Source organism: Dendrobates tinctorius, unplaced genomic scaffold (assembly GCF_039654945.1).
Source record: "Dendrobates tinctorius isolate UK_male_01 unplaced genomic scaffold, ASM3965494v1 ptg000116l, whole genome shotgun sequence".
Classification (NCBI taxonomy): Eukaryota; Metazoa; Chordata; class Amphibia; order Anura; family Dendrobatidae; genus Dendrobates; species Dendrobates tinctorius.
The window spans coordinates 26,741,914-26,767,389 of record NW_027361784.1 but is presented as its reverse complement, the minus strand read 5'-3'; the positions used below and the strand labels follow the sequence as shown (position 1 = coordinate 26,767,389).

Here is a 25,476-nt window from a genome sequence, read left to right as displayed (position 1 = left end):
AAAACAAGTTGTAAAATCATTTGTACTGCGCATGTCTGTAAAATGTTTAAATTCTTTACTATAAAAGACGGAAGCCTAACTGATAAGCCAGAGGCGTCTTGGAGGCATCCTGAGTTGTACCATACAGCTGGTGTCTGTGTAGTTCTTCTCCACGGAGCTGATTTAATTAGAGACATATGATGCTTCACACCCAAGAACATCGGTCCTTCAGATGAAAGAGTAATCTGAGGGATCCCGACAGTTTCCTGGCGCCCGAACAGGGACCTGATATAGGCACCTCTCCAAGACTACCCGATCTACAGACCACTCCAGTTACTGATGAAATTGTGAACAGCAGACCTAAACACCTGGCCAGGTAAGAGATCAATTTTTCTCTTCTCTGCTCTTCATAATCTATCATTATAACTAAGGTCCGTATAAAGGGGAATCTAGTAGAGGAGGGGGCCGTAAAATCAGGTCCATATAAGAACTCTGAGGAAATCGGGTGTGACACGCATATGTAATTTCTGCTCGAATGAGAGGTTACTGTAGGTTCTGTGTGTGCACAGCTATTTTTAGAAAAAGAGCTGATGCAAATCAAAATGGGAGAGGTCTGACATTACGGAATATAAGGCTGGGTGAACAGTTCATACTGCGCAGCCCGGACGGACAAGTTTTTCACAATAGACGGTTCCGCACTAGGAATAGAGGAGGTTGTTGAATGGCTACTTTGATTTGAAAGGTTGTGGAAAGTAGAAAAATAAGCTGCACAGTAGGTATTCGTTCAAAGAGTGGTGATATTGCCTAACTGGGTCATGTGACAGCGTCCTTTCGGGGAGGTCACCGCCTAAGCTTAAATCAACACCCTTTACGAATAAACCTTGTGACAGATAAGAGTGTGACCGAATGAGCACAGGACCGTGAAATGAGCCTGTGACAGGATATGACTGAAGAACCCCAGTAGATGGACACTTTATTTACAATCCTGTGTGTTGTGGGAGTATTTCTGTTCGGATGCTACATAGCATATAAGTACACGAAACACGTAGTACACCGAGGAACAGACACTCCATTTAGCCTGTTAGCACCTTAGGAAGAAGGTAACGAGGTATAGTAGAGCCTAGTCTTGAGCTTACCCAATACACCACCTAAGGCAGGGGACTAACAGGAAGACAACAAGAGAGACAGGATAAGAATAAAAGATAAGATGGGGAACAGTCAGGGAAAGATACCTGAAGAAGGAAATCGGTTATGTGATATAATTGAGGATAGATATGGAAGTAGTGCAGCAAAGAACCTGGAAAAAGTATTAATCAAATCCAAAGTGCAAGATAGGCAGGCTGTGTGAATCCTTGTATATATGTCTATGAGAACCTCTGAATAAGATGAGAGATGAGTAATTGAGTATAAAAAAAAAAAAAAAAATCAGTGAATGAGCACGTATGAATGAATCATCACACATCATTTTTGTGTCAAGAGATTTGTGACCTTTCTAGTTGTGGTGGAATCCCGGACAGATGCGTTATAGATATTTCAAATCTACATCTGAGACTGAATGAATTGAGTAATGATATAGTTCGTGTTATATGTGGCATTACATTGTAAAGTTTCCTGAATGCATTTGGCCAGAAAAAGGGCAAGGCATGGTTAATCTCATTATACAGTTATCTGCCCTTACAGTGAAATCCCGTGATTTTGAGTTTCTTTGTAGAAATTGATTTTGATAAGTCTAAAGAACTACAGAATTCTGTGAAGGACGACGCTGCATTCTGATGGGAGGGGGGAAGGATGGAGCTGCGCAGTTTCTTCTCCCTTCGCTCTTATCTCTGCTGAGTGTGAGCTGTGCTCAAAATTCTCTGTAATTCTATCCGTAAGGTACAAGCTGAAAGATTTGTGCATTTTAAAGCAACAGTACTTAATTGAAGATTGGAAGTTAAAAGTAAGATATGGTGCCTAATTTAGAAGGGAATTGTAAGTGATTGCTTGGCCATTAATGTGTTTGAACCTGCTTCTAGTTATGTGATTGATTTGTATAGCAAATTGTGTCAAATTACAAGAGACAGAGAAGGAAGGAAGCAGTAAAACAAGTGGGACAAACATTGAAAAAGGCAAAAATACCAGAGTGTGAATGTTTGGATGTACAAAAAGGCACAGACAAGGGAAGAAAATAGCAAGTGAATAAATGATGCTTGAGAATGTGCAGCAGTATGGAAGGTGTATTATGAATGTTTGATTGACAAAGTGTAACCAGAGACCCAGACAAAACAGATGGACTTGTAAACACTGTGGTCAGACTCAGACAAATCCAGACTGAATAGCTACTTGTGTGACCTGTGCTACTGACCTAAGAGAATTGCACTAAATCCTATCCAGACTAGATCATAAGAAGCTGACATAATAGTGTGGATAGTGGGTAGTAGGGACATTGGCCCTTGAGGAGTAAGCTGACAGTAGACATCAGACGGCCAACCCCATCAGGACCTAGAAGTGTGACTAGAATAAGAAAGATACAGGTGTATTATCCCTGGAGCCCCTCTGACCAGCTAGCTTTGCTGAAGCAGCTGCCTGCCCCTGAAGACCAACCATTCCCGTTTTACAGACACATAAAGGAAGTACAGCAGACATATAAGTGTACCTGGGCAGACCTAGAGAGGTTGGTGAGTTTAAAGGCAGGTGACGCACTAGATCACATAATTAAGACACACACAGATGTGACAAAGAATCAGGCTTGGGGCATGGATGATAAATCTGCACGATCTGGGGAGACGTACTGTGAGTCACTAAGACAATAGGCTGCAGTGGAACAATCAGAGCAGTCTGTACTCCTGACTAATGTGACACAGCAAAGAGGAGAGAGAGTAGAGATATACCTTGGACGGTTACAGCTGAAATGGGCAGACATGGGGTACATTTGCATAAACCCACTTGATGTTAGAATACTGGTGGATGCGTTCATTGACGGTATGAACAAAGACTTACGAGACGCAGTACAGACAGCCAGACCTGAATGGAGACATGTAGATCCGAAAGACCTCCTTAAGGTAGCTAAAGAAATTGAGCAAACAAGGACAATAAAACGACCTGTCATGTATGCTGGAGCACAAGGAAAAAAGTGGAGACGTAATAGGGAAGGCATGTGAGATGACACTGACGATTCTTTTGACAATCTATTCCCCACATGACATCCATGCCATACTCCTACAAGTTCAACCAAAACATCTGTCTAGGGCCAGACAGCTCCGACTTGAGTGTGCTCTACTAATTCCTGAGTATGTCACTCCTCAAAAGATGTAACGTTCTGAATCCAGCCACCCTCCTGCCTATGGATTCAGAAAAGGGGGAATTGGTGACCGTATTGGCAAGTGAGGAAGGATACTTTGACATGACGCATGAACATGTCTGCATAGAACTGATGAGTCAGGAGACAGTTGGGTTTGCACACATTCATGAAAAACCTGTTCCTAATGCAGACTTTGAGTTTCTTTTTTGTAGATGGCCCCAGATACCACCAGGATGGACGATTCTACACTGGATATGCAGTAGTATCCTCACATGAGGTAATCCGAGCGGAACCACTCTCTCCTCACATGTCGGCGCAGGAGGCAGAGTTGAAGGCACTCACTGAGGCGTGTAGAGCCGCTGCAGGTAAAGTCGCTAATATTTTCCCTAAGAAAGCGACACCTAGGCCTCTCTACCCGTTTCAGAGACGGCAGATTGACGACATACAGCTACCAAGGTAGGAGTGTATGCAAATATCCTAGTATGTGTAGATCTCTTCTATGGATGGCCAGAGGCCTACCCGGTGAAAACGGCTACAGCTCGAGCCACTGCAAAGAAACTGGTGATGGAACTAGTACCACGATTCGGTGTCCCTGAAACAATTGAATCAGACAGAGGTACACACTTTACTGCTGAGGTAATGCAAAATGTCATGCAAATGATAGGTGTAGAACAGGCATTTCATACACCCTACCACCCACAGAGTTCAGGGAAGGTAGAGAGAATGAACAGGACACTAAAATTGAAAATACAGAAAACCATGGAACAAACCCATAAACCATGGCCAGAGTGTCTCCCATTAGCATTATTCTCAGTAAGGTACACACCCACGGGGAAAACTAAACTGTCACCCTTCGAGATACTGTTTGGAAGACCACCGAACACAGGGTTGTACTACCCACAGGTCTTAACACTCAATGTGGATAATTTGACAAGTTATGTAATCCAGTTGCAAAAGCATTTAACTCAAATGCATTCTCTAGTTTTCTCTTCCACTCCAGATCCAGATAGTGTGGAAGGAACTCACTGTCTACAACCTGGTGATTACGTATATGTCAAGAAACACTCCAGAAAGACCCTTGAACCCCGATATCAAGGACCTTACCAAGTACTCCTGACAACGCCTACTTCTGTTAAGTTGGAAGGACGACCAACCTGGATCCACGCATCGCATTGCAAACTAGCCACAGGAATTAACAAAGCATAAGAGTGCATAATGTTTTGGTTTGGTTTTGTTGCATTATCTGTAATAATGGTAGCTGCGTGGGACAATCTAAATTCTCCAATGTCCTTGAATAATAAGTTTATACAACATCATGAAAAATTACTAAATGATTGGTCAAATCATTTGCTGGATCTGCACACATTCAGCAGTATCAGCCACTAGTATTCCGTTCCTTGTTATTCCTATGCCACCCGAGGAATTATTTGCCTGGACCAGTTGTTCTGATACACTTGCTAATAATGCCACAAATAATGTGAAGTTATGGAACACAACTGTTGGTATACCTATTGTGGGATGGGTAGGATACCCTTGGTGGCAGGGTAATCTTTCAGGAAGTAATACATACCTTCAATATCTGGCATATAAAGGGGGGGCTTGGGTACCCAGGAATAGAACTCGATTAACCTACCTGGGGCAAATTCCAATGTATGGCCTACAAGTTAGTTTTAATGTAACTTCCCACTCTACTGATGCCTTCAAACCAATACTGCTAGAAAGAAGGTTGCATAACACGTCCTGGGAGTATTCCAATTTATTTCCCCAGGGCAATAATGAAACTTGTTTTAATATTTCAGGTAATATACCTTGCAACGAGTCATCTGGATATGAGAAAGGAACTCCCACCTGTGGAAATCCCAATGTAGGGTATTGTAGCCCTTTACAATGCATATAAATGGTTGCCAGTAGGGGTAAAAGGTGCTTGTACTCTGGGTCGTTTGACTCCAGCTACCTTTGTTATTCCGAATGACCAGTTGAATACTCAGAGCATACCTAAACACACGTTGTACAAAAGAGCTGCTGACAATACACCTCGCCTCTCTGGGAGACCACATATAGTGCAGATGAGTGTGGCTAATAAAATTGTCAGCTCTATTTTTATTTATCCTATGATTACTCAAATGTGGGATAAATTAGTCAGGGCTACAGATTACTTAGATGACCAAATATGGGATATATTGGATATATTGAACACCACCGTTGCTGTCCAAAATCATTGTTGTTTGTATCTTCGTAATATATGTGCTATTGAAACTTGTTTTTTGGTGTATCTCTGTATGCAAGAAAAGATGTAGAAATAGATAAGGAAGTTTGACTGTAAACAACAAGAATTTAACTATTATTCCTTTGAGTCCTAGATTGACATCTCATTTCTGGCATGAAGGAGCGTACTCTTGCAATGATGGACGTGGCTTCAGTATCTGGGGGATGGAGAAGGTAGAAGACCTGTCTCCCTTGGGCAACCCGTCGGCCTGGGATAGTACCTGGTGAACGAGCCACTATCCGCTGTTGTTGCAGGATCCAGTGTTCCAGATTGTGGAAAATGAAGATGTCAAAGGGGGGAATGATAGGAACTGAAGGAGTTAAATTGAGTTCTGTCTATGTTGCATTCTCTTGTTTAAAACCTTATCTGTTCTTCGAGGAGATGTCTCAGACATCTCCCTTGTGAACCAAGGTCAAATACCTCTGCTTTTTCGCCTAAATGACTTTCTTTGTCGAAAACAAGTTGTAAAATCATTTGTACTGCGCATGTCTGTAAAATGTTTAAATTCTTTACTATAAAAGACGGAAGCCTAACTGATAAGCCAGAGGCGTCTTGGAGGCATCCTGAGTTGTACCATACAGCTGGTGTCTGTGTAGTTCTTCTCCACGGAGCTGATTTAATTAGAGACATATGATGCTTCACACCCAAGAACATCGGTCCTTCAGATGAAAGAGTAATCTGAGGGATCCCGACAATAGTGAGGAGGAGCTGATGATCCACAGTGTCGAATGCTGCAGAGAGATCCAAGAGAATTAGCATGGAGTAATGACCATTAGATTTAGCTGTTAGTAGATCATTGGAGACTTTAGTGAGGGCAGTTTCAGTGGAGTGTAAAGAGCGGAAACCGGATTGGAGAGGGTCGAGAACAGAGTTTTCTGAGAGATGCATAATGTAAGCTGACAGCTGATTGGTTCCTTGCTACGCATAATATAAAATTAAAACTGGCAGCTTATCGGTTACTATGTATAATATAAAATGACAGCTGACAGCTGATTGGTTGCTATGCATAATGAAAGCTGACAGCTGATTGGTTGCTATGCATAATGTAAAATGAAAGCTGGCAGGTGATTGGTTGCTATGCATAATGAAAGCTGACAGCTAATGATTGGTTGCTATGCATAGTGTAAAATGAAAGCTGACAGCTGATTGGTTGCTATGAATAGCTGCTCTTATTTTCTCAAACGCCAATTTTTATAAATGTATATATCCCCCTCAAGTCTATATGTATGACCACGCTGTCAGTAGACTGTAGTCTAACTATGTATTCACATTAATATTATTAATCCAGTGCTAGTACTGGCAATTTTCCCACAGTTAAGATGGCGGTCTCGGAGAGACGCGTATACGTCTTACCTCGTCCCGTACGTCTTGCACTTTCTATGTTTTTAACGGCCAACATGACGTCACACGTTCAGCTTGTAGAATTACCCAGGATTCCAAGCGGTTCCACTGTCGAGCGTATGGGCACTTTAGCAGAAGGGGGCGTGGCTTAGCTTCCCGCTGCGTTGCCCGGCGACTACTCAGGTGAAGCTGCCGGGAAGGGGGCGGGGCTCCCGTACAGTTACCTCAGCTCCCCGCCGTCGTCAGTGCGCGGCCAGACCAGGTACAGTACTCAGCAGCGCACGGGGCCGCGACTGCGGCGCATATATCACGATATACACAGTGTAACCTTTCAGCCCTATTTAAGAATGCTGGGTGACAACCAACATGGCCGCCATGACAGTTGTCACTTATGACTGTCACTCAGCTTTCCCAGAGTCCTGAAAGGTGTGTGTCCACCAGGGCCGCCGGCTTACCCCCACTTTTCCTTCCATGATGTAACTTTTTTGTTTTTATTAATATTTCGGCGGACCGCGCGGTCTTGGGCTCAGGGTTTGGCGGCACAAGCTGCAGGGTCATCTGTTTGACTTTCTGGTCTCTTTATTTTTTTTTTTTCTAATATATTTTTGTAGGTTTGGACACTTCGGTACTCCACAACACCAAGTTTTTTATTAAATAATTTTAATTTTTTTATGTGTAATAATATTATTTGTTGCTCATCTCCCGTACGGCTCCTATAAGCGGTGGCCTCTGCTGTCACATGGTGCATTACTGTCATCATGGCTCCCGTCGCTGAGCGGTGATGCCAGGCGTACCGATTAGCTGCAGCGGTCACACGCTGGCTGGCAGGAGCACCGCGCCCATCTGATGTCACAGATTCTGCGCCTATGCAATGAATGGGCTTTCTGCAGAGTGTCTCACTTTGCCCAGTAGCAGGGGGGGGGGTCCCTGGCTGTGCCCCCCACCCTTTATGTTCACAGATCCCAATACAGGGCTCCCCTCTAATGCTTTTTTTTTTTTTTACAGCTCGTCGTCTTCTCTTAAGAAAAACATTGTCCTTTTTTAATCTGGCGTCATGCAGATTACAGACCTGGGAAGCAGAGAGACGGGGAAGATCTGGCACAGGAAACCTACCCCGGCTACTAAGGACGGGTGCGTGTAAGAGTTGGCTGAGGACGGCACGGTGAATGCTGTTCTCATACATTTATTAAAGAGGTTTTCCAACATCTTAAAAAATTGAGGCAATTGCATGAAAGTAATGAAAAACCCGTAGTAACTTTACCGCTCTCCCCATCGGTCCTACTCGCAGTAACAATGTCCTCAACTACCTTCTTGACATTTCCAGCCAGTTAGCATTCTCATTCATGTATGCGGCTGGTTCACAAGGATAGTTGGGAATGTCATTGCAGCTGGACAAGACCAATGGGGGGGGGGGGCAGAGCGGCAGTGTATTAATCCAGTAAGTAATAGGTAATGTGTCTTTCATTAAAGGGGTTGTCCAGGCTTCTTTGTGACTGCAGACTTGGACGCTGTCAGGATTCTCCAGGAGCAGCAGGCATGTGACTGCTAGTATTTGATTTGCATACATATGGTCACTTGCCGACTAGACGTGCGCGGCTTCATTGAACACGAGTGCACTGAGTGATGCCGGATACGTCTAGTTGTATTGTGGCCGGAAGTATATAAATCGCACGCTTGCCACATGAGCGGTTGCTAAAATTAGGACACAGACCAGCGCTTTTCACACACAGACTTTTGTTAGGAGTTACTATAAGTTGTTACCTATTCACAGGATAGATCAGTAAGGGAGCGCCTGCGGAGACCCCAATTTCTCGTTAGGCTGTCTCCGGTAGTATTATAGATACGTAATAGAGCGGCAGTTGTCACATGTGACCTCTACCCCTTGTTCTGGCCCTCTCTCAGGAGTCTCGGCGATCACTCTCACTGATCTAGTAGTCATCATTTATCCCTGTGACTGGGATTTATACCTTTTTTTTTTTTTTTTTAAATTTTCTTTGCAGGATTATAGTGAATTTAGTCCATGGAGCTGCAGGTCCCCAGTCAAAAACGATGCATTTTTTGCAAGTTGCATTTGACAGCTCCGGCGATCGCTTCCTGGCTGGAGATCACTTAGGAAGTATCTATGTTTTCAACCTTAACAGAAACAGGTAAAAATGTTCTTGTCCTCGGAAAATGACTAACGAAGCAAAACACGTAGAGCCTGTTTTATTTTATTTTTTCCACCAAATTCATTCTTCATTTAATTTTCTCCTGTTTTGAAGTCTCTTTTCTAATTAGAATCATAGAATGTTATAGCTGGAAGGGACCTGAAGGGTCGTCGTGTCCAACCCCCTGCTCAATGCAGGATTCACTAAACCATCTCAGACAGATGTCTGTTCAGCCTCTGTTTGAAGACTTCCATTGAAGGAGAACTCACCACCTCTCGTAGCAGCCTGTTCCACTCATTGATCACTCTAACTGTCAAAAAGTTTCTTCTAATATCTAATCTGTATCTTCTCTCATTCAGTTTCATCCCATTGCTTCTCGTGTTTCCATGTGCAAATGAGAATAAGGATGATCCCCCTACACTGTGACAGCCCTTCAGATATTTGTAGACCGCTATCAAGTCTCCTCATAGCCTTCTTTTTTGCAAGATAAACATTCCCAGATCCTTTGTGTATTTTATCCCGGTTTTCCCTCTGTAGACCTATGGTTTATTTTTTTGTTATCCAGCTGTTCCCCTGACTTATTCCTTATTTGTGACTTTGTAAGAAGCTGCACACTTTTGGCGCAGACTCTCTCCAGTGTTCCCTTCTTGGGCAAATATTGCTTGCAACATTTTAATGGATTTTTTCACTTTGCTCTAAAAACGGACCAAAGGTGACTTTAATTTTGAGCAAAATTCATGAACTGGCAAGTGCTGTTTTGAAAAATTTGGGGCTAAAAACCTTAAAGCAAATAAAGTCGCATTCCAGCATATGATTTATTGCTCTGTAATACCTCTCTCAGCTGTTCACATATGGCGACGGATCACACGCTTCACCACTACTTCATATTATATCCTCCTCACTGGGGTCAGGCCAGGGGAGAATGAATGGAAGCTCAAGACCCCTCATACTAGTAATCAGTACGCCATCCCCAATAATCAAGTATCCACCCATCGTGCGAGAAATTTAAGGGGATTATTCCCATGCTCACATTGGAGGCTCAATGTCTTCTACACCTTAAATCGATTAGTCTTTGCAAATGCAATATACACAGTACAGACCAAAAGTGTGGACACACCTTCTCATTCAAAGAGTTTTCTTTATTTTCATGACTATGAAAATTGTAGATTCATTCTGAAGGCATCAAAGCTATGAATTACCACATGTGGAAGTATATAATTAACAAAAAAGTGTGAAACAACTGAAAATATGTCTTATATTCTAGGTTCTTCAAAGTAGCCACCTTTTGCTTTGATTACTGCTTTGCACACTCTTGGCATTCCCTTGATGAGCTTCAAGAGGTAGTCACTGGAAATGGTCTTCCAACAGTCTTGAAGGAGTTCCCAGAGATGCTTAGCACTTGTTGGTCCTTTTGCCTTCACTCTGCGGTCAAGCTCACCCCAAACCATCTCGATTGGGTTCAGGTCTGGTGACTGTGGAGGCCAGGTCATCAGGCGTAGCACCCCATCACTCTCCCTCTTGGTCAAATAGCCCTTACACAGCCTGGAGGTGTGTTTGAGGTCATTGTCCTGTTGAAAAATAAATGATGGTCCAACTAAACGCAAACCGGATGGAATAGCATGCCGCTGCAAGATGCTGTGGTAGCCATGCTGGTTCAGTATGCCTTAAATTTTGAATAAATACCCAACAGTGTCACCAAAAAAGCACCCCCACACCATCACACCTCCTCCTCCATGCTTCACGGTGGGAACCAGGCATGTAGAGTCCATCCGTTCACCTTTTCTGTGTCGCACAAAGACATGGTGGTTGGAACCAAAGATCTCAAATTTGGACTCATCAGACCAACGCACAGATTTCCACTGGTCTAATGTCCATTCCTTGTGTTCTTTAGCCCAAACTAGTCTCTTCTGCTTGTTGCCTATCCTTAGCAGTGGTTTCCTAGTAGCTATTTTACCATGGAGGCCTGCTGCACAAAGTCTCTTCTTGTTGTTGTAGAGATGTGTCTGCTGCTAGAACTCTGTGTGGCATTGACCTGGTCTCTAATCTGAGCTGCTGTTAACCTGCGATTTCTGAGGCTGGTGACTCGGATGAACTTATCCTCCGCAGCAGAGGTGACTCTTGGTCTTCCTTTCCTGGGGCGGTCCTCATGTGAGCCAGTTTCTTTGTAGCGCTTGATGGTTTTTGCCACTGCACTTGGGGACACTTTCAAAGTTTTCCCAATTTTTAGGACTGACTGACCTTCATTTCTTAAAGTAATGATGGCCACTCGTTCTTCTTTACTCAGCTGCTTTTTTCTTGCCATAATACAAATTCTAACAGTCTACTCAGTAGGACTATCAGCTGTGTATCCAACAGACTTCTGCACAACACAACTGATGGTCCCAACCCCATTTATAAGGCAAGAAATCCCACTTATTAAACCTGACAGGGCACACCTGTGAAGTGAAAACCATTTCCGGTGACTACCTCTTGAAGCTCATCAAGAGAATGCCAAGAGTATGCAAAGCAGTAATCAAAGCAAAAGGTGGCTACTTTGAAGAACCTAGACTATAAGACATATTTTCAGTTGTTTCACACTTTTTTGTTAATTATATCATTCCACATGTGTTAATTCATAGTTTTGATGCCTTCAGAGTGAATCTACAATTTTCATAGTCATGAAAATAAAGAAAACTCTTTGAATGAGAAGGTGTGTCTAAACTTTTGTTCTGTACTGTATATAAGTCAGGGATGGTGCAGTTTAAAAAAAAATAAATAAATATATATATATTTATTTTTTTATGTATCATCCCTGACTTCTCACACATCCAATTTCTGCTCTGTGTTTCCCCCTTATTGTTACTGGACACTCACTCGCGGGTTGAGCACACTCCGTTCTTCCTGCCTCTGTTCCTATACAGTTGTTGGCTCTCCCTGTCTTCTCCACAAGGGGGAGCATGTGTGGAGGGTACAGAGGGAGGAGTTTCATCCTCTCCACGCTGTGATGACAGGGCTCCTGCCCCTCACAAGCTAGCGGCTGACAATGGGTTAATGTGCTCCAGTAGTGTGGTGGTCTTCACAGCTTTGATATAGTGGCAGAGATAGTGTGTAATAACCCAAATGCTAACATTTCTGGAGATAAATATTCTGTGTCTTGTTCCCTTAGATTCGATCTGGTGCAGAGAACGCTACAGGCATGCACGGCGCTGGCATTTAACCTGCTTAGGAAATCTGAGTTCCTGGTGGCTCTGGCTGACTACTCTGTCAAGTGTTTTGATGCAGGTAATTGCAATATCTAGCTACACTTTTTGGAGCCGATGTGGGCAAACAGTTTTGTATCGGGAAGCATGATATTGATGACATATCCATTGATCTGTGGAGGATGGGGTATGACTTCTGTCGGTGGTGGACAGATCTGCTGAGGTGCAACGGGGCTGCGCCGCAGTAGTGGCCGTGCCCGGGGGCTGCGCCGCAGTAGTGGCCGTGCCCGGGGGCTGCGCCGCAGTAGTGGCCGTGCCCGGGGGCTGCGCCGCAGTAGTGGCCGTGCCCGGGGGCTGCGCCGCAGTAGTGGCCGTGCCCGGGGGCTGCGCCGCAGTAGTGGCCGTGCCCGGGGGCTGCGCCGCAGTAGTGGCCGTGCCCGGGGGCTGCAGCTCAGATCACACTCACTTCAAAAGGAGCTGAGCTTCAGTACCCAAAAAATAGCCACTTCAGGGTGTACGGAGCTGCGCTGTTCCGGCTCTGTATATTGATTACTTCTAGCGCCACTGAAAGAGTTGATCAGTTGGGTTGTCTTACCTCCACCACAGTTGGGTTGTCTTGCCTCCACCAATCTGACAGTGGTGACCTGTCCTGATTCTGTCTCTTTGGCCGCCTTCATTATACACAGGTTTTTGTCGTGATCAGACAACTGCTATATAATTTACAGTTTACTTCCTCCTTTATAAATGCATAAGCAGCAAAGTTTTGCATTCAGAAGTGTGTAAGTTTTGGCTGACCGGTTCTTTGGCATCAATGGCTGCCCTTGTGATTATTCCCCACCTTTTCCAGAAATTGCTAAGCTAAGAAAGTATGGGTATAAACTATGTGTGCCATGAATATTTCACATCTTGGCTCGATTGCCCAAAAGGCACTGCCCTGTCATGGCCACAATACATGTGTTATGAAGAACCTCGGCCCGTCCACTTGTTGCCTCTTAGCCATTTAGGTCAGGAAGTACCAAAATGAGCAGCCAGCTCCTCGAGCAGGAGTTTGTAGCTGTGTAGTAACCACTGAGCCCTAATACAATGAGCTCCTTATCCATTGCTTGTGTCTGGGAAATGATCAATGTTGATGCTTAGGATGCAGATTGTTTGCTCTTGATCTGATGACTTTTATTTTTGATTTGCAGATAACAAGGACCTGGTGAGCTGGATGCGAGGCCATGATTCCACCGTCACATCCATCTCTATACACGGGTCAGGCAGATACGCCGTCACCACATCCAGCGAGACGGCTCAGCTCTGGGACTTGGACACTTTCCAGAGGAAAAGGAAGCTGAATGTTCGCCAGTCTATAGGGATACAAAAGGTGGGCACGTGACCCCTCTATGTGCAGTTCTGAAGGGATATGCACCATCACACAAGCACTCTTGTCAATCAAGGGACATAATGTTTCACAGCAAACGTAGATTGTCCATTGAATTAGCTGCAAGGTGAAGTCTTAACCCACCACCACGATACACCTTGGGACACATTCAGAAGGCCATGCTAATCGGTCTTAAGATCGGACCGTAATGCACAGACTGGCCGTAACTCTCCCAACCCGAGCTTGATGGCTTCATAGAAATACATGAAGCTGTTACTCTGTGGTCCGGAGACCGGTGACAAGTCCATGCAGATCTCGGACCGAGTTGCAGGAACATCTGAATGCGTCCTTAGATTAACTTCCCCAACAACTTTCTGTCCGGGGCCTCCCTACACCTCAGACAGGAACAGGTTCAACCGACAATCAGTGTGTTCTACCAACGTTGGTCCAATGTTTATAGTGGAGCTTAATGGGACAACCATGGCATGCCAGACTCCTAAAAATGACTATTTATCCAGTTTATTCTATTGCCCCTCCATCATTTGATTGAGTATGAGCGCCCTCTGCTGGATTTATGTACTCACAGCCAGGAAACTTGGTGCTTTTTTTTTTTTTGCCATTTGTAATTTCTTTTTATAATTATTTTTTTTAACAGGTATTTTTCCTTCCGTTAAGTAACACAATCCTGAGTTGCTTTAAGGATAATTCCATCTTTGCCTGGGAAAGTGATACCCTGACCTGCAAATACCAGCTGCCAGCTCCAGAGGGGGGATCTGTTTTCCAGTATAAAGCTTTTGCAATTTCCAGGTATTTATAGCCACTTGACATTGTGTGAAAAAAATCAGTGTGATTCTTAAAGAAGAGGACTCTGCATTGCAACTGTATTAAAATGCTTACCTATTGCCATCTTCTCTGGTCTCCAGTGTTGCTCCGGTCCTCTTCTGACCACCCTTCAGCGTTGCTGAGATGGAGCAACTTCCATCAGTGTAAGTCTATGGACTCCGCATGAGGCCCTATAGTCTTACATTGACGAAGCGACTTCCACTTCACACATAAACCCCCGTGTGAGCCGGCTACTCTGATTTCAAGTCACGTGGGCCAGAATAGGAGCTGAGCTGTGCTGGAAACCGGAGAAGATGGCCTTCGGGAAGTATTTTAATATATAGAATTATGGAAATACATTTTTACTGAGACTTATGCTTTAAGGTATTTTTTTGTAGAATTCTATGGATATTAATTCCATCATAAAGTCCTTAATGTGTCTAATAGTGCCATATTTTTTTTTAATAATTAAAGGAGTTGTTCACAACTATGATATTAATGATTTAAATTACAATCACTGGCTTTGTGTTTTTCTTGCAGGGACGGAAGGATGTTGGCAGCCGGAGGAAAATCCAACAACCTGCATCTGTGGTGCTTGAGCTCCAAGCAGCTGTTGAAAATTCTCCAGATGCCCAGTACGGTGCGCAGCGTGCGCCAGGTGGAGTTCCTGCCTGACAACTTTGATGGTGGCTCCAGCCAGGTCAGTGACCCGCTACAGTCCTAGGTTGCATATAGTACTTTTTGTATCATTTTTATGTGAGCTGAGAAGTTTTCACAATTTCTTTAAAAAATTGACACGAGAGGTACGAAGCCTCACTTAAAGTGACTTTGTCTAAATTGAGATCCGTCGCTCCATTACAGAGATATTAATATTAGTGTGCTCCAAAAGCAACAATGTGAAATCTTTGCTTTGCAGTAAAACTGGGCGCTTCGTCAGAGTCTTCTCTAGTGACGTGCGCTTTCACCCCTCCCTCCCAGATGCTGCCAATCACAGTCCCGCCGTGTCTGAGTCAGTTGCATTATAAGCAGAGATTTCACATACTACGCTCCAAAAGCAACAAATGTAAAAATCTCAGTGATGCAGCACAAAATAGGAAAGAGCGGCAGAATCATGGAAGGGAATTTTTTTTTTTCAAGGTATTTTAAATAGTATATCTATTCTTTTATCAAGTGTCATATTAATTAATTTTTTTTTTTTTTTTTTTTTTACAGCTGCATACATTAAATTGTTACCATTACCGTTTTTCGATTTATTTATATCGCAGTCACCGGCTACTGAATACTCCCATCAGTCACCGCCTTCTCTCACTGCTATTAGCGGCAGCAGGTGTAGTCTGATGGGAGTAGTAGTGCCATGAGCCGATGCCTGTGACTGTAGGTAAACTTTTTACCTCCGGTCACAGCTGTGGGCTCACGCTGTCATTTGACAGCAAGGGAGCCGCGGCTCTCTGATTGGTGATAATCTTGCCACTGATCAGAGCCACCGGTGTATGTTGTGCTGCCATGGATATCACAGCGCGAGAAACACCAGGTGTTCGGGGGGGGGCGAACCTGAACAGTAGGTGTTTGGCATGGACACCAAACTTTACTGTTCGGGTTGCCCATCTCTACTGATGGGTGCTCTTTAAGCTTTTACTGAGAATGGAAGAAACATATTAGATGTCGGCATTGCTGTTATCACCAATTGCTAAAATAAAGGACCTGTGGCATTTATTAGTGCACCGTGCTCTTTCATCCTGTGTCTTCCTCTTGCAGCTTTTCCCAGGATTATTAATTGGCCTCTTGAGAGTAGAGTGAGGTCTGAGAGAACATTAGAACAAGAATATATCGCATATGTGCATTTTTTTTTATTTTATTTTTTAGGTTTTAGGGGTTCTCAGCCAAGATGGCCTTATGAGATTCATCAATATTCAGACATGTAAACTTGTGTTTGACATTGGAAGCCACGATGACGGCATAGTGACATCATCTGTCAGTCCAAATGGCAGATACATCGCCGGCATCATGGAAAACGGCAGCATAAACCTTTACAGCATCCAAGCTCTGACCAAAGAAATCAATAAGGTAGGGCCTAGATCAGTCGTTCTGATGAACGTCTTTGACCTGTGATTTGCTTTTGGAGATCCAGTTACTAATCTGGGCGCCATGTTCTTTATTGCAGCCGCCACCACCGCTGGTGAAAGTCGTGGATTTAACAAAAGACAAGGACTCGACAGGTAATAAATCAGCAATAGCGGGTGAGAAAGTGAATGTCCCGGCCGGTCGACCTTGCCGGCCTTGGAAGTCCAAACAAGAAGTGGTGAAGACTAAATATCTACAGCCAGAAGAATATAACACGTCTGATAACAAAGAGGTGCGTCCGAGGAAATGTTGTGCTCATTAGAAAAAGCAGAATTTTTTTTCATTTTTTTTTTTTTTTTTTTATTTGCTGAGATGTGTAGGATCAGCATTACTACCACACATGGAGTATTAAAAAGTCATTTTAGTGCAGAACCATTTGTATATTTTAAGGCATTTCATTATGAGCAACTCTTAAAGGGAACCTGTCACTTCAGAAAAAAAATTCTATTTGCCTACAGATATATTGTTAATCTACTGTACAATGCTGCCTGGCCGCAGTTTTGAACATGCGGCTACTGGGAGAAAATTAACCTATTTCCTCCCAGAAGCCGCCGGCTTTCAGTGATAAAGGGTGTGCACGGAGCGGCAACGTCATCTAGCGGAGGCTGTAAACACTTTGACACTTGACTCTGCAGCACATCAGCGCAGATCGAACTGTCAAAGTGTTGGGGCATGCTTACAACCTCCGCTCACAGTATAGTGACTGTAGCCACTCCGTGCACTGCTCCTTGACTGAAAGTCGGCGGCTCCCAGTAGGAAATAAATTAACTTTCTCCCGGTAGCCACTTTTTCAGTACTTTCTCTAACAGAAGCTTCTAAGTTGAATGATCGTATCACCCAAGCATTCCTGCGCCCGATGGCTTTCCTCTCTCTCCTCACCCCTGCAACAATATTGCAGGGTGCCAATAGATTTGCAGTGGAAGACTCATCACTGCTAGATTTGTTCTATAATATTGCAGTCCTGTTGTATGTAGAAAAAGGATCACACAATTGCAAAAAAATCAAAAGAAGGTGTGTTTTTTTTTTTGTTTTTTTTTTTTTTAAATAAGAAAAAAAATTGAAAAAGATTTGTCACCTTGTCTGTCTTCAGTTCAAAAATTAATAAGAAAAGTAAAAATAAACATACTTGGTGTTGCAGCATATGTAAAAGTCCTATCTGTGAAATCTAAAAATTATTAAATCGTTTGGTCAACACTTATAAAGGCGTAAAAAAAAGTCATGACATAGCCAGAACTGCCATCTTTCATTCACAGCACGTTGAATGTAGTCTTTGAAATTATATCAATAAATAATGTTAGGCCTCACACGTCTCCATATGGCGCTACGGGTCTCTGAAAACATTAATCCAGCACAAAGGTGTTAAGATAAAGCCAGCGATGTGCAGGGAAACAAAGTCTGCAAAAGACAAACTGTGCAGAAGTTGTAACGAAACCCAATTGCAAAAATGTATTTCTAGCCCTAAATACATGCATTTAAAGAGTAAAATCAATAGTAAATGTGAAAAGAAGAAGCTCTGCAATAGATCTTATTAGAGAACTGCTATAGGAGATGACAGTTAGTGCTCATAAAGTTCTATGGAGAGCTAGAACTTGCAGTAGAATGTCTGTTGCCTCTAGCGCCCCACAAAGAATTTTTAACGCACCAATTGTTGTCTTGTATCACAGTAATAGGAAAAAGAGGATATTACCATTTATAAGGTTTTAGAGCTTACATAAAAACCACATGCTGCCTGTTACTAATTCCCTAAATATCTTGCTTTTTCCTTCAGAATGAGACCTCGTGTGTGCTGAGCAAGCAGCGGCTTCGAGCTATCCTGAAGGGGTTTGGAGAATATCCTGCAAAGTACAGGTATAAAAAAAAACATCATCTTGGCCATATTATCATTTTTATATTTCTTTTTGTGGATGTCCTTTTGTCCCAATGTATTTCCATTCTCTGTGCTGATCGCTCCTGTGTCCTGTACAAGAGAGTCGCTGCCAGATTCCTCTGTGAGCAGCTTATCTCACCAAGAGCAAAAGGATCAGCCGTCTGAAATCTGAAGTGTTGGTTCATTATCTTCCTTGACATCTTTTAAACTGCCGGTCGAACGCGTCAATATTGGGGCGCGTTTGGCCGATGTAAGCCTAATGTGTAAGGGAGCCTGTAGAGGATCACCGTGTTCCCTTTTATTCCTGTGATTTGTTGGAATCTTAGGACTGAGTTTAGAGTGACTGTTCGTGGTCAAACGTTGCAGTACCCCTTTCCACCTGTTTTGTTTTCCATCTATCTTTGTTCTTTTCTTGCTCAATAAAGCCAGAGCTGTCAATCAAAGAGGGAAGCTAGAGGGAAAACAAGCAGGTGGGAAGGTGCACTGCAATGTTTGACCACGTCAAGTTGCCGACATTCTGTGCGGACAGAGACCCTATGAGTGTGAACCTTTTCTTTGAACCATTGCTCATTTGTTAAACTTTGGAGGATTTAGGGTGTAGGTGAGAAAATTTCTTTCAGTATATAATGTTTCTCACTGCTGCCCTCTCCTGTTCCCGCAGGATGTTCATCTGGCGTTCTCTGCTCCATCTGCCGGAGAACCATGCCGCGTTCAGCAGCCTCACCAACAAGGGCACACATACCCAGTACCTCCTGCTTCACCAGGAATATCCCCTTAAGAGTACAAAGCTCCTGAGAGTCTTACAGAGGTAGGTACAAGATGCTATCATCAGAACTTTATACATTGTGGATGCTAATTTCCCCTTTAGTGGGTGATCCATGAGAAGATTGAGTAGGCTGTGTTCACATGACGTCTCCATTTATGATACGGTGGACTCCCAACAGGCACCGTACGGACCTAATTAAGGTAGATTGTGGTCTGTCGGGTGCCATCAAGGTGTCTGCTGCACTGGTAAAATAAGCTGGGATATGTGTGTAATTGGACTCAGTACTTAGGTATTTCATGTACATTAGTTTCTTTCTCATTCCCATAGACTTGATTGGATGATCTGAAAAACCATCCAAAATAGCTCATACATTGAGTTCTTGCATCAGACACATGGGTCCATGAAAATAAAATAGATGTGTGAATAGCGTCATGACTTGTATGTAATATTATACCAAGGGGATCAAACGGGCATTGCTACAGAACCCATGCAGTCATTGGTGCACGTCACCAGAAAAATGACAACTTTGGCTGTTAGAGACACTGTGTCACCAGGTTTTCCCAAAATAAACTAAGGCCACCACCGCAACGTGTAGGAAAGGCTAAGTTCAACAAGAAGGAATAAGGCAACGGGAATCAAACACTAGGGAAGGGGGGAGTGGAGACAGGGTGACATTAGATCTGTCTATCATCCCTATATAGGTTCCACACCTATTGCCGAGCGGGATGCTTAATCTCTGCCTGACCCTGGTGAAAAGCCCTGCATGAGGAAGGACAGGATGAGCCCTAGTCAATACCCACTGTCACTAAAGACAGATGGGATACACAAACAAGGGGAACACTTAGCTTGAGTAGACTTGGAGAGAAACACAGTCGTCCTTCAAACACCAGAGAGGAGATAGCCGACTGCTATAGCTTCAGGCTGCAACTGGGAACTGGAAATAGAAATATCAGCCTCAACTTCCAGCAGCAAAGTGGGAGTTATATATACCTCTGTCGAAGTGTGTCAACTAGAGCCAGGGGAAGTTGCCACTGGGTCCTAAAGTCAGAAGGCCCAGGAAGAAGTCTGCAAAGCAAACTGTTGAGAACTGCTGCAGTCAGACACAGAGCGACGGTCTGATACACCCGTGACACCATCGACCTGTATCTAAGCCCCAGTCTCCACCTATATATGTAAAAAAATAGTTCTTGCACTTCAGACGTGTTTACCAGTCTGGTCTGATGTCTCTACACCTCTCCAATCGGGATCAATGCCTCTACTGTCCTCCTGGCTTGATTGATGTGGATAACGTCATCCACAGATCGTGACAAATCTTGCGCCTGCGCAGGTAAAGCGCAAGCACTCTGTGTAACCAAGGGAAGAACAAAGTCCTGTAATGCGCCACGACAACTTCACTTCTGCACTGTTTGCCAGAAGTATAAAAGAAGGATTTTTGGTACTCACTGTAAAATCTTTCTTGGAGCCTTCATTGGGGGACACAGGTTACCATGGGTGTATGCTGCTGTCGCTAGGAGGCTGACACTAGGCAAAAAAAGGAAATGGCTCCTCCCCAGTAGTATACACAAACTGACAGGAACCAAGTCCCTCTGTTAGTGTTAAAGCACTAGGAGAAGCAGCCACAAACTCGACATATGTACCAACTCAGCAACAAAATGCACGTAGGCCCAAAAACGGTACAAACAGTTAGGGCGAGGGTGCTGTGTCCCCCAATGAAGGCTCCAAGAAAGAGATTTTACGGTGAGTACCAAAAATCCTTCTTTATCACTTCATTGGGTGACACAGGTTACCATGGGACGTCCCAGAGCAGTCCCCAAGGGTGGGAAACAGAAAACAATGCAGAGAAAAAAAACCTAGGTCGGCCGGTGCATAACCGCCGCCTGAAACACTTTCCTTCCCAGGTCTGGATCAGACGAGACATGGGTATGAAACTTATAAAATCCCATGAAAGTGTGCAATGAAGACCAGGTCGCAGCTAAGCTGAAGCCTGGTGACAAACTGCCCAGGCAGTTCCAACCAAGGCTGTGGAGTCGTGGAGTCGGTGCTCATTTTGGTGGAGTCTGAGTCGGAGTTGGAGTCGGTATAAAATGGACCGACTCCTAAAATATATAATAAATTGGGTACAGTAATTCAATGCAGGATGTGCTGAATATTTTTTCATAGGAGTTTGGGAAAGTTATGAAATGTCCTATAAATGGCTGTTATATTCCTGATCTAAGGCTACATTCACACACAGCGTTTTTCCTGTGTTTTTTGAGGATACGTTTTTCAGCTGCAAAAGCTGATCATCTTTTTAAAAAACTGCATCACCTGAAAGGTTTTTGAGCTCATAGATAATGTTTTCAATAGCAAAAGCAGATTAGAAATCTGCTCTATCCATTTATCCTTATTATTATTATTATTATTTATTGTTATAGCGCCATTTATTCCATGGCGCTTTACATGTGAGGGGGGTATACATAAAAACAAGTACAATAATCTTAAACAATACAAGTCATAACTGGTACAGGAGGAGAGAGGACCCTGCCCGCGAGGGCTCACAATCTTCAAGGGATGGGTGATAATACAGTAGGCGAGGGTAGAGCTGGTCGTGCAGCGGTTTGGTCGATCGGTGGTTACTGCAGGTTATAGGCTTGTCGGAAGAGGTGGGTCTTCAGGCTCTTTTTGAAGGTTTCGATGGTAGGTGAGAGTCTGATATGTTGTGGTAGAGAGTTCCAGAGTAGGGGTGATGCGCGAGAGAAATCTTGTATGCGATTGTGGGAAGAGGAGATAAGAGGGGAGTAAAGAAGGAGATCTTGTGAGGATCGGAGGTTGCGTGCAGGAAAGTACCGGGAGACGAGGTCACAGATGTATGGAGGAGACAAGTTGTGGATGGCTTTGTATGTCATGGTTAGGGTTTTGTAATGGAGTCTCTGGGCAATTGGGAGCCAGTGAAGGGATTGACAGAGGGGAGAAGCTGGGGAATAGCGGGGGGACAGGTGGATTAGCCGGGCAGCAGAGTTTAGAATAGATTGGAGGGGTGCGAGAGTGTTTGAGGGGAGGCCGCAGAGCATGAGGTTGCAGTAGTCAAGGCGAGAGATGATGAGGGCATGGACTAGGGTTTTTGCAGATTCTTGGGTGAGGAATGAACGGATGCGTGAAATATTTTTGAGTTGAAGTCGGCAGGAAGTGGAAAGGGTTTGGATATGTGGTTTGAAGGAGAGATCAGCATCAAGGATTACTCCGAGGCAGCGAGCTTGTGGGACTGGGGAGAGTGGGCAGTCATTTACTGTAATTGATAGGTTCGTAGGGGGGGTCACGTGAGATGGGGGAAAGATGATGAATTCTGTTTTGTCCATGTTGAGTTTCAGATATCTAGTGGAGAAGAAGGATGAAATAGTGGACAGACATTGAGGGATTCTGGTTAGTAGGGAGGTGATATCTGGTCCAGAGATGTAGATCTGTGTGTCATCAGCATAAAGATGATATTGAAAGCCATGAGATTCTATGAGCTGTCCCAGGCCAAAGGTGTAAATAGAGAACAGCAGGGGCCCTAGGACTGAACCTTGTGGGACTCCGACAGATAGGGGGCGAGGTGAGGAGGTGGTGTGTGTGGGAGACGCTGAATGTCCGGTCTGTTAGGTATGATGAGATCCAGGAGAGGGCCAAGTCTGTGATGCCGAGGGATGAGAGGGTCTGTAATAATAGGGAATGGTCCACTGTGTCAAAGGCAGCCGACAGGTCCAGGAGGAGGAGGACAGAGTAGTGTCGCTTGCTCTTGGCAGTTAAGAGGTCATTGGTGACCTTAGTAAGGGCAGTTTCAGTGGAGTGGTGTGACCGGAAGCCAGATTGTAAGCGGTCGAAGAGGGAGCAAGAAGAGAGATGGGAGGACAGTTCAAGGTAGACGTGTTGTTCCAGTAGCTTGGAGGCGTATGGGAGAAGTGATATAGGGCGATAGCTAGATGCAGAGGATGGGTCAAGAGAGGGCTTTTTGAGGATAGGTGTGATGGAGGCATGTTTAAAGCTTGAGGGGAAAACACCAGTTGTTAGTGATAGGTTGAAGAGATGGGTTAGGGTTGGGATGAAGACTGTGGTGAGGTTTGGGATGAAGTGGGATGGGATCGGGTCGAGTGCACAGGTGGTGAGATGTGATCTTGAGAGTATAGTGGAGAGTCGATCTTCTGTAATGGTGGAGAAGTTGGTTTTGAAGGTGGAGGGCTGGGAAGTCGGGAGGAAGGGCTCTGGGGGTTGTTGACCAAAACTGTCCCTGATGTTATCAATTTTCTGCTTGAAAAATGAGGCAAAGTCTTCAGCTGAGATGAGTGGGGAGGGAGGAGGTGCTGGGGGGCGGAGGAGAGAATTGAAGGTGTTGAATAACTGTTTAGGGTTGTGAGACAGGGAGGATATGAGAGATGAGAAGTAGGTTTGTTTAGCTGTGGCGAGTGTGGTCTTGAAAGTAGTGAGGGACTGTTTGAATGCGATGAAATGCTCGTTGGAGTGGGATCTTTTCCATCTGCGCTCAGCAGCCCTGGAAGCTCGCCTCAGCTCTTTGGTCAGGCTGGTGTGCCAGGGCTGTCTGTTGATTTTGCGAGTTTTGGTATGTGTAAGTGGGGCAGCGGATTCCAAAGCTACAGCTATTGTGGTGTTATATAGAGCGGCAGCGTCATCCGCATTGTGTAAGGAACTTATATCTGTAAGAGGGAGGAGGGATTCGGAGAATGAGTGTAGGTCAAGGTGTTTAAGATTCCTGCGAGGGTGTGAAAGTTTGTGGGGTGGGGATTGTAGACATGGAGTGAAGAGGGAAGAGAATGTGAGCAGGTTGTGGTCAGAGAGAGGAAGAGGTGAGTTAGAGAGGTTAGATAGGGAGCAGAGGCGGGTGAAGATGAGGTCCAGTGTGTGGCCATCTTTGTGGGTGGCTGTAGAAGACCATTGAGTGAGGCCGAAGGAGGAAGTGAGAGATAGAAGTTTAGTGGCAGCTGAGAGGGAAGTGTCAATGGGGATGTTGAAGTCGCCCATGATGATAGTAGGGATGTCCGCGGAAAGGAAATGAAGTAACCAGGTGGTGAAGTGGTCAAAGAAGGTGGTGGCTGGCCCTGGGGGGCGGTAGATGACAGCCAGTTGGAGGTTGGAGGGGGAGTAGATGCGCACAGAGTGCACCTCAAAGGAAGGGAGGGTAACAGAGGGTGGCAGTGGGATTGGGGTGAAGGAGCAGGTATCTGACAGGAGAAAACCAACTCCTCCACCATGTTTGCTGCTGGGGCGGGGGGTGTGAGAAAGGTGGAAGCCGCCATACGAAAGTGCAGCAGGAGAGGCTGTGTCAGAAGGGGTGAGCCAGGTTTCGGTGATGGCGAGGAAGGAGAGTTTGGTAGTAACAAAAAGATCATGGATGTAGGAAAGCTTGTTGCAGACAGAGCGAGCGTTCCACAGAGCTCCTGTTAGTGGGACTGGGGAAGCGGGGGCTGGGTGAATGGGTATAAGGTTGGAGAGGTTACGGAAGGTTGTGATAGAGCGTGGATGGGAGGTAGAAATGACTGTGGGAATGTGGTGAGGAGGACCAGGATTTGGAGAGATATCACCAGCAGTGAGAAGGAGCAGAGAAAGTGTTACCAGGTGGGAGCAGGAGAGGGCATGAGGGGGCTGTCTGTGTTTGGAGACAGAGGATTGTATGTTAAGGAACAGTTTTGAGGCGGAGGTGAGGTGGATGGGGAGGATTGAAGAAGAGATGAACAGTTCCTTACTAGGAGTAGGGATTAGGGGAATTAGCAGAAAGTGAAGGATTATTGGGGTGAAAGTGAAAACAAACAGAAACATTGTTTACAGTGACTGTGTCCAGTTACCTTCAGTTCCCTTCTGGTTCCATTCTGGTTTTAATTCTTAAATTAATCTTCACACTTCTAGCACACACTTATAGCAATCACAATGCAGACTGAAGTCTATGCAGACTTGTACTCTGCAATATATGTACAACTAAGTGCAGTCAGGTGTGAAGCAGAGAGGAGTGGTCTCTGCTCATCTTGGCCAGACAATTAAGAGTGGACCAGATGTATATGATCAAGCCAGAGTAAACAAGGTCATAAATAACACTGGGGTAAGCTGGGGTTAGCTGAAAGGCATACCATGTGAATGCTAGGTGCAGAGGCAAGTCTATGTGCAAAGCTGGGTGATGCACTGTGTGTCCTTCATAGACAGACAGCAGGAGAGCAGGAGAGCTGGGTGGATGGACATACCATGTGAATGCTAGGTGCAGAGGCAAGTCTATGTGCAAAGCTGGGTGACGCACTGTGTGTCCTTCATAGACAGACAGCAGGAGAGCAGGAGAGCTGGGTGGATGGACATACCATGTGAATGCTAGGTGCAGAGGCAAGTCTA

The 25,476-nt window shown here is 44.6% G+C and overlaps 1 protein-coding gene across 2 annotated transcripts in view; it reads left to right on the top strand.

The window, feature by feature from the left end:
- Positions 1-6,971: 6,971 nt before the first annotated feature.
- The window catches only part of TBC1D31 (TBC1 domain family member 31), a 77,874-nt gene continuing 59,369 nt past the window's right edge, over positions 6,972-25,476 (top strand). The window contains exons 1-11 of one of the 2 annotated variants that reach the window (XM_073590297.1): positions 6,972-7,128; positions 7,872-7,997; positions 8,867-9,013; positions 12,159-12,274; positions 13,380-13,558; positions 14,211-14,362; positions 14,918-15,077; positions 16,241-16,441; positions 16,539-16,730; positions 18,267-18,346; positions 19,027-19,173. In XM_073590297.1, coding sequence (XP_073446398.1) covers positions 7,921-7,997; positions 8,867-9,013; positions 12,159-12,274; positions 13,380-13,558; positions 14,211-14,362; positions 14,918-15,077; positions 16,241-16,441; positions 16,539-16,730; positions 18,267-18,346; positions 19,027-19,173 — 1,451 coding nt within the window. In that variant the 5' untranslated portion in view covers positions 6,972-7,128; positions 7,872-7,920. The other variant, XM_073590298.1, reaches the window with a different exon arrangement.